This window comes from Trachymyrmex septentrionalis, unplaced genomic scaffold (assembly GCF_001594115.1).
Source record: "Trachymyrmex septentrionalis isolate Tsep2-gDNA-1 unplaced genomic scaffold, Tsep1.0 scaffold27, whole genome shotgun sequence".
In the NCBI taxonomy this organism is placed as follows: domain Eukaryota; kingdom Metazoa; phylum Arthropoda; class Insecta; order Hymenoptera; family Formicidae; genus Trachymyrmex; species Trachymyrmex septentrionalis.
In genome coordinates, this window is record NW_017305430.1 from 15462 (window position 1) to 23430 (window position 7969).

At 35.4% G+C, this 7969-nt stretch overlaps 2 protein-coding genes across 2 annotated transcripts in view; both read right to left on the minus strand.

Annotated features, from left to right (window-relative positions):
* The window catches only part of LOC108749142, a 12468-nt gene extending 11941 nt beyond the window's left edge, over nucleotides 1-527 (minus strand). The window contains exon 1 of the mRNA XM_018487675.1: nucleotides 363-527. Coding sequence (XP_018343177.1) covers nucleotides 363-392 — 30 coding nt within the window. The 5' untranslated portion in view covers nucleotides 393-527. The remainder of the gene's footprint in view (nucleotides 1-362) is intronic.
* Nucleotides 528-3576: 3049 nt separating this feature from the next.
* LOC108749170 overlaps nucleotides 3577-7969 on the minus strand; it is a 4724-nt gene continuing 331 nt past the window's right edge. The window contains exons 2-3 of the mRNA XM_018487710.1: nucleotides 4502-6104; nucleotides 3577-4191 (exon numbers count right to left, since the gene is read on the minus strand). Coding sequence (XP_018343212.1) covers nucleotides 3599-4191; nucleotides 4502-6104 — 2196 coding nt within the window. The 3' untranslated portion in view covers nucleotides 3577-3598. The remainder of the gene's footprint in view (nucleotides 4192-4501; nucleotides 6105-7969) is intronic.

Below are 7969 nucleotides of genomic sequence, written 5' to 3' on the forward strand. Positions count from 1 at the left end.
AAACAAAAAATAAATTGCTTGAAGGATAGAAATCGAAAAAGATAAGATATTTTTACATGCTCTTTTTCTCTATATATCACAATGAGAGAGAGCGAGAGAGAAAAATACATTATATTAAATAAATATTTTCTTAGAAAAAGTTCTACACCATGTGTAGGGAAAAATCTGTCACTCAAATTGGAAACAATAATGCGACATTGCATTTAATATTCCGCCTTATTAATTTATATCAGAGTTAATATACCAAATTCGTTTCTACATCAAAAGTTTTTATTCACACCGAAAATCAAATGACAAATTTTGTTTTTTATTGCACAAATAAACTTCACACTTTCACAAAGTACTTAGCTCCAAGTACTTACATAATAAAAAATCATTTTTATTGAAATCATTTTTAAGATTCCTCCAGAAATGAAACATTAAACAAAAAGGAGATTCATGTGCCACACTGTACTACGCGTTCACATTGATAACGATCATTCGTTCCCGTATCCTCGCCTCGTAATAATCTCAAGAAACGCGCGTGGTGAACCTCCACGCGAGAACTGAGCCACATAGTAGATACGCGATTTTCTTTATACAGTCCGGCAGCCAAGAGAAAAATATCGTTCTAAATATTATCTTATACAGCACACAGCCGCAAAGGATACTTTCATTCGCGACACGCGAGTGCGCCTGGAGAAATATTGTCTGGCAATGCATGGGACGTGGTCGTCATCCCATCACATAGAATTCTAGCCACAATGATCGCAATTATATGGAAATAGAGAGGGGGCATACTCACGGTACACGAAAAATGATCTCAATTGAAATAAAAATCATTTTATATCAAGTTCCGAGATACTGATTGCGGAATGCCATGAAAAAAACAGGCGATCGCTATTTTTCTAAATGCATCGCAAAATATTTATTTATAACCAACAGGATAGCATCAATTATGAAACAAATAAGTAGGAGAGATTCGAAGAGATTCTAGGTTTCTTTGTAGAATATTATTGTTTTATCTATTGGAAACCGCATTGGGAACATCAATCCGAATGCACACCACTTTCGGCCTTTTACAGTTTTCTGCGGTTCTTGTTGTCTCTGATCGACGGGATCGGATCCGAGGTATCTCTCGCCAGTACTTTTTCCGTCGTAATTTTACGCGCTCTAGAACACACGCGTTATACCTGATGCGTCTACTCCTCCCGATACGCGCCGTGGAAACGAAGGTGCACGTCCGTGTGTAATGAACACGAGCCGATCTCCTGTCTGCATGCGGAGTCTTTCGCGCTCGTGCTCGAACGTTCAGCAGTTTAATGCCTCGCGCCTAATTACCGTGCCGCAATTGCCGTAGATGCAACGCAGATATATCGTCGGAGCCTGTCTGTTGTGAAAACGTGGAATTAACAATGGAGCTGAAGCGGGCTTAAGTTCTTTTTTTACGTGCCTGCCAGATAATTAATGTTAATTGAAGTTCAACGGCATCGGTCGACATTGATGTATCTCCACGCGCTCGCGCGCCGGTATCTTTTTTTAATTAATAATTTTGGATTATTATATTTCTCTCGCGGATGGCACCAGCGTTTACGCATTGTCCATATCGAGCAAACGCATAATAGCGCTTGATTGCTTGATTAATGTGTGTAGATTGATAGCAATTCTAAAGCGAAAACTTTTACTTTACTTATGCGTATAACGCACTTATACGGCCTTTGCAATAAGTACAAAAATTGACGTAAATGTTCTATGTTTAATAAAACAAATTTTAATATTGTGTTATCCTTTAGTTCTTACTACCGTTTTCTTTTCCAAGAAAATGCAATAAATTGAGAGTGCTTTGTACTTATAATCAAGACTGTATATAATTAGTGGGAAAAGTTAATAAATACTCTTCTAATGTATGTTTACCAGCTTTTTCCAGTAATCAAACGATACTTACATTGCTCATATAATATAATGTACAGGATATCCTAGAACTGCTTTTTAATTATTGCTTTTGTGGCCTATGGAATATAGAAAAAAATAAATATTGTATATAAATATTAATATATATATATATATATATAAATATAAATATGGATATAGGAAAAGTGAAAGAAAGATTCTTCCTAGAGGGAGGGGGGGAAGGGAGAAATGTTCAAGGAACTTTATCACAACCATTTAATGGTTAACTGATCGACAGTTGAACAATATCTTAATTAAAATTAATTTAATTTATCTCAAAAAATCTTTAATGTACTAAACATTATTTTTTAGTTATTTTTTAAAAATATATTTCATTTTTTTTATATTTTGTGAACTATTATTTAACTTTACAATGTAACAATGTATTCAAGTCGTTTCAAAAATTTTAAGTAAGGAAAAAATCAAAGAATATTATGAAACACAACTATGATCAAAAATGAATCAAAGTAGAAAATTATATCCTAGCGGTTAGTTTCATTATAATTTATACAATAGATAATTTTTTTTTTACATATGATCACTATTATATAGCTTCCTAATTTTGATTGACTTTCACACGCAACTATATTTACTTAAGTGAATATATTATCATACATTTAAAAGAAAAAGATTCTTATTAGTAAAGTTTACTACAAAATTTTATAGAACTACTAATTTTTATAGGGAATAAACAAAATGTGACTGCCAAGAATCTTGATGAAAAGTATAAAATAAAAAGATTTATATCTTTTAGAAATGATTGATTTACATAGAAATTTGGGGCAAAAATAATCAAATCTAATTTATATACAAATTTGTTTCTTATTTGCTTATTTCATTAGCTTATAATAATGCAGTATACAAATTGTGATTATCTTAAATCGCGTACAAGGACTTACGCACTATGATTTATACATAAGGTACCTTTTCGAAGTGTGGAAGTTTGGCTGATTTTATGTAGGTGCGTTCGCAAAGCAAAAGTTATATGCTTTGCTTACTACCGCTTTCCCGAGAACGGCAAAAAAATTTATTAATATCAACTTTGCGTGTTCTCAGTAAATCAGTAGCGCAGGTACGTTTGTATGTATTATAATACATTGCACAATCCTACATTATAAATACTATCGTATCACTAACGCCCGATTATTATTACTATCTCGTTTTTTTAAATCGGTTCATGGCACGAAATATTTCATCCTCTGTGAAGTGCCAAATAATGTACATTGTAATTATTTAATACTTAAAAATAGAGAATATGCAAAGAGAAAAAAAATAGTTTTTTATATGAAAACTTTCATATTTCCGGATTTTACATTGTCGCCAATAGTTATCAATCCGCCGCATTAATCAATCATTTTAGCTTAACTTTGGTGTTCTATTGTATTATCGGTTATTTTTCTTACGATATGTAACATTCTATATTATCGCAATATTCTTTAAACTTAAATGAAAATATACGTTTTATTTTACAAATTTTCGTTTTTGTGAATTTAAATCGAGATTTTTAATCCCCGAATTTTATACTCCTTTAATAACATATCTTGAAATAGATGTATCGATCTGACAATAAATATATTTTACATTTTATCAGAATGTATTTTGAAAAACCGAATTTATAGAACACAAAAGTCAAGGAATCCACTGTCTATTGTTTACAAGTGATATCATTCTAAAGTCTATGATTTGCGAGTCTTGAATCAATTGGATCTTCTATGATCTGTACACTTTTTACTTTCGGCCGGACCGCCGTACGCTCGCCATATTTTCCACTTGAAGGATTTTTTTCGCCATCCAGATTGCTCGTTTCGTAACTTGACTTGCCGAAGTAGGATTCTGTAGGATTACCGATCAAATCCCGAGGGTCATTTGATGTCAATCGTGCCAGTTCGCGCAGAGGACTGGTGGAGAACGAACTTTGATCCTTCGGGGATTGATCGTCACCGAGATCGTAATTGGACTGTTGTGCTAATTCCTCAATACTTTTGGCGTATTGAACGAGATATTGTTGCAATAAGGCTTTCAAGTTCATATTTGGCGTTGCCTTGCGTTGTATAGGTGGCACACCGTCCACTCTTAGAATAATCACGGGTATCAAGGAGCTCCCGGCTTGCACGAAGGTCGGCTGCACATTGAGAATAGATGCAGGATTCTTGATATACTGCGAGATAGACGGATTGTAATTCAATAAATCCGAGTACTGTAGATTCGAGTAGCTGTCCAGATTCTTGTCTCCTGTGTTCTTTTTAGCCAAATTGCTGTCAGCTAGGAAGATAATTCTCAAGTAATCGCATGATCACATGTCGTTTTGTAAAAATTTTTGATATTTTTTACTGTAATTATGTAGTATAATAACTATGGTTAGAAGCTCTAATTTTATATTTATTATTTACTATAATAATAATAATAATATTAATATAATACAATAATAATATTATACAATAATAATAATATTTATCATAGCTCTATCAAAAAATTAATAATAATTGGCGAAAATTTTAAATTATAAAAAAGTTAAATTATGCAATTATTTTTTCACTGATGTATCTCGAGAAAGTGTAAAGTATCAGCTTACCTGATGAAGTAAAAAGTCTGGTAGATTTCGCATTCTTCTCCGCGTTGTTAATGTATTCCGGATTCGGACTATTCACCATGTATTTCGAGATCGGTCTCAACGTCTCGTATCGATTCTTCGGACTTTTCCCGGTTGATTTGAGAGGATTCCTCGGCGACAGAGTTGTCGAGGGGATTGAATATGTGGGCGAAACTCCGCTGCCAGCTTTGACTTGCTGCGAAGCTGTCTGCTTGTGGTTAATGAAACTTTGATAGCCCAGTCGAAACGCTTGCTGCTGCTGCTGCAGGCGGGATAGAGAATTGGCCGAGATGAATGGGACTCTTGAACTGGAGATTTCCGGTGCCAACGGGAACTGCACTGGACCCTGTGACATCACGCTGCCCTCCGTAGAGGCAGATTCGTAGACCTGCGAGGCGTCCTGATCCTTAGCTGCCTGTAATGCGGCCAATGATGGGTATTCGGAGTAAGTCTCGTATGTCTTAGGCGGCTCATCAGACACTCTGCCGTCTGGATACTTCCAGAATATCTTGTTTTCGTATCTGACACCGTTTTCTACCGTGTATCGGGGCAAATTGGGAAACGGTCTAGCGTCCTTCGAATAGCTAGACGCATCGTCGGACGTGAGAGTCGAAGATTCCACCGTATTCGAACCTGGTCGTGCGTAATTACGAGAATTTAGATGTTCCGAGAAAGCAGCAGCCTCATGGGGACTGGACGTCGAGGATTTCGTTGCACCTTGTTTCGGTCTGGAGTAATTCTGCACGTTTATTGTGTGCTGAGAACTCTGTCCCAGATATCTTTGGATGTACGACGACGGATTCGGAGTGACGTAGGTATATCGACTTGAACTGGAGGCTGTATAACTTCGTGGATCTTGAGTGACGTAACTCGACGTTATTGCTTCCGCAGGACCAAACGTCAAAGATTGCGGCGTTGTAGACGCGTATACACCGTCCTGAAAGTCTACATTCGAGTACGCATCAATGGAAGGTCTGGCGATCGGCGTGAATCCTTGATAAGTGTCAGAATCGGACGTCTTCGTCAATTTCGTTCGTAGCCCGAATACCTGTGGTGATTTTATCATGGAATTATAAGACTGATAGTTCGATCCTGTCGAAGCACGGGATTCCTGTTGTTCAAAATCGATTGAGTCAGAAATCGGTTTCCGATTGCTCGGCGGTATCTTTTCAATTATGGTCCTCGGAAGAAACGGGCTGATGGATTCTTCTATGCTCACTGTGGTTCCGGTCTTTCCCGCGGGAAAGTAATAATTGTACTTTCGTGGGGCAAGCAGGGAATTCCGATCGAAGCCATAATTCCCAAGGCCATTATTCACGGTGCGTTTTGACTTCTCATCGGTCGCATTATCTTCGATTGTACCGTTATCAAAGTCTAGAAGTATTATCGGCGGTAGGATTGGTAGCATATCCTCAATATTTTCCCTTTGCTCCTCTTTCTCTTCCTTTCTTCTCTTGGCATCTGGAACATCGGCAGCATCATCGGTAATGAAACGTTCGATACTGTCGGAGTCGTTCACCTCGATCTCTCTGCTTCCGGTAGTCTCCGCATTGCAGAATCCGTGTATCAATAGGACTGTGGCGATCTGAAAGTCAGGGGCATGTGTAAGAAATCGCACCAGATGCGATGTAACAATGTGTTGGTCATCGATCTCCGGCAAAGGAGATCTCACTTTCACTTCCCTTCTCTGTTTAGCAAGTATGTATGATTGGGACCGAAGAAATACCGGTTGAATCTGGATTCAATTTTCTTCGTAATAATATATACATTCGAAAAAAGAGTGTGTAATTAATTAGATATTACTTTTATGTTTTATAAAGATATTGTCGAAATGATAATCCGGTTATGATACGTAATTACAAAAATAACGATCGTATAGGAGGAAAGCGGAGCTGAAGATATAGAAAGATTCCTGTAGGGTCAGAGTCAAGTGTGTCGGTCAATACCATAACGAGTTTCATTCGTTGCACACTTGCGATTTTCACCGCTTTCTTTAGGTAAACGTCGCAATATATAGATAACGATAGCAGAAAATATTGCTTTCCATTTGTACAATAAAAAATCGTAAAGAATTTACTATAATCTTAAAAGTTGGATATATATTAAATTATTTAATCATTTATGTTAAAATATTTAATCTGTTGTAATATTATTTGTATTAAAATATTAACTAATATTAATAGAATCATAGATATACTTAATTTATATATTCATAAAAGCAACATTAAAATAATTTATAAGAGAAATTAAAAAATTAATATTACAATTTAGAAAATATATAAAAATTAAGAATATTAAATTAGGAATCAACTAAATGTAAAATTCAAATACTGCAAATAAAATTAATAATTTATATATTTATGCTTTTCGCGAAATTATTCGTACCTTAATTAAAATGTATATAAATTAAGTATACCTATAAGTAGCGATATATATTTAAATCTATTTGATTTTTTTCTGTTTTCTTGAACTAAATATGCCGACTGCTCTCAAATTACAATTCTGGTATTAATAACCCAATAAATATTCAGCATACACGTGATGAAAAAAGATGCGCGTGCAGCGCGTCGAATGTGGTCACCGCGGTCGGTCGTCAATCAACTCGAAATTGGCGGTGACAAAGATGTAAAAACGCAAGCGGTGTGTCGCAATTGAAGAGATGTCAAATTTTACGCCGATCTCGCCGAACGTCCACATTACGTCGTCGGCGCGAAACGTAGTGTTACCTAATGCCAAAAAGTTCGCGAATCGAAAGAAGCGTTGCGTGCAGATGAGATGTGTGGCTCATCCTCCTTGCTGACTTTCACTGACTTACTCAAAAGCATTTGCTGTAGCTACTTTATCACCGCCTCTTCGCGTATAGACCGTGATCAGAGAAAAATTTGTGGCACTTTCACCGCAATTACGTCCAGTCGAGTCCAGGAAACATTTATTCGACCACACATAAAAAAAAAGGAAAATTTTTTGCAACTGACGCGCCGAAAAATGGCGATTGATGCATTTCCGTTAAAATATTTTTTACGGATTTTCGGTTTTAAAGCTTCGGTCGGATTATTAAATTTGAACAGCTGTAACCGCGAAATTTTACGTGCAATCAATTCCTACCGATAATGTGTTATTCGTGACTGGAATCAACACGCGGCTGTTAGCTTCGCAATTACGTATAACTGTGTCAGTGACATTTATCGCAATTACTGCTATTTTATTATTAAAATTATAAAGATGTTATTTAGGATTATTGATGCAGGATGTTAACATCATACATGCAAAAATTGTTATTATCTATTTTTATCTTAATTATACAGAAACAAAGGAATAAATAAAAGTTACAAATATAGAAAAACATGAAAATTTATTATTTTTTCTTAATATATTTTTTACATCAAAATGTCAATAAAATTGAAAACATTATATTTTTTTATATCTGTTTCTATAAAAAAATATAACATT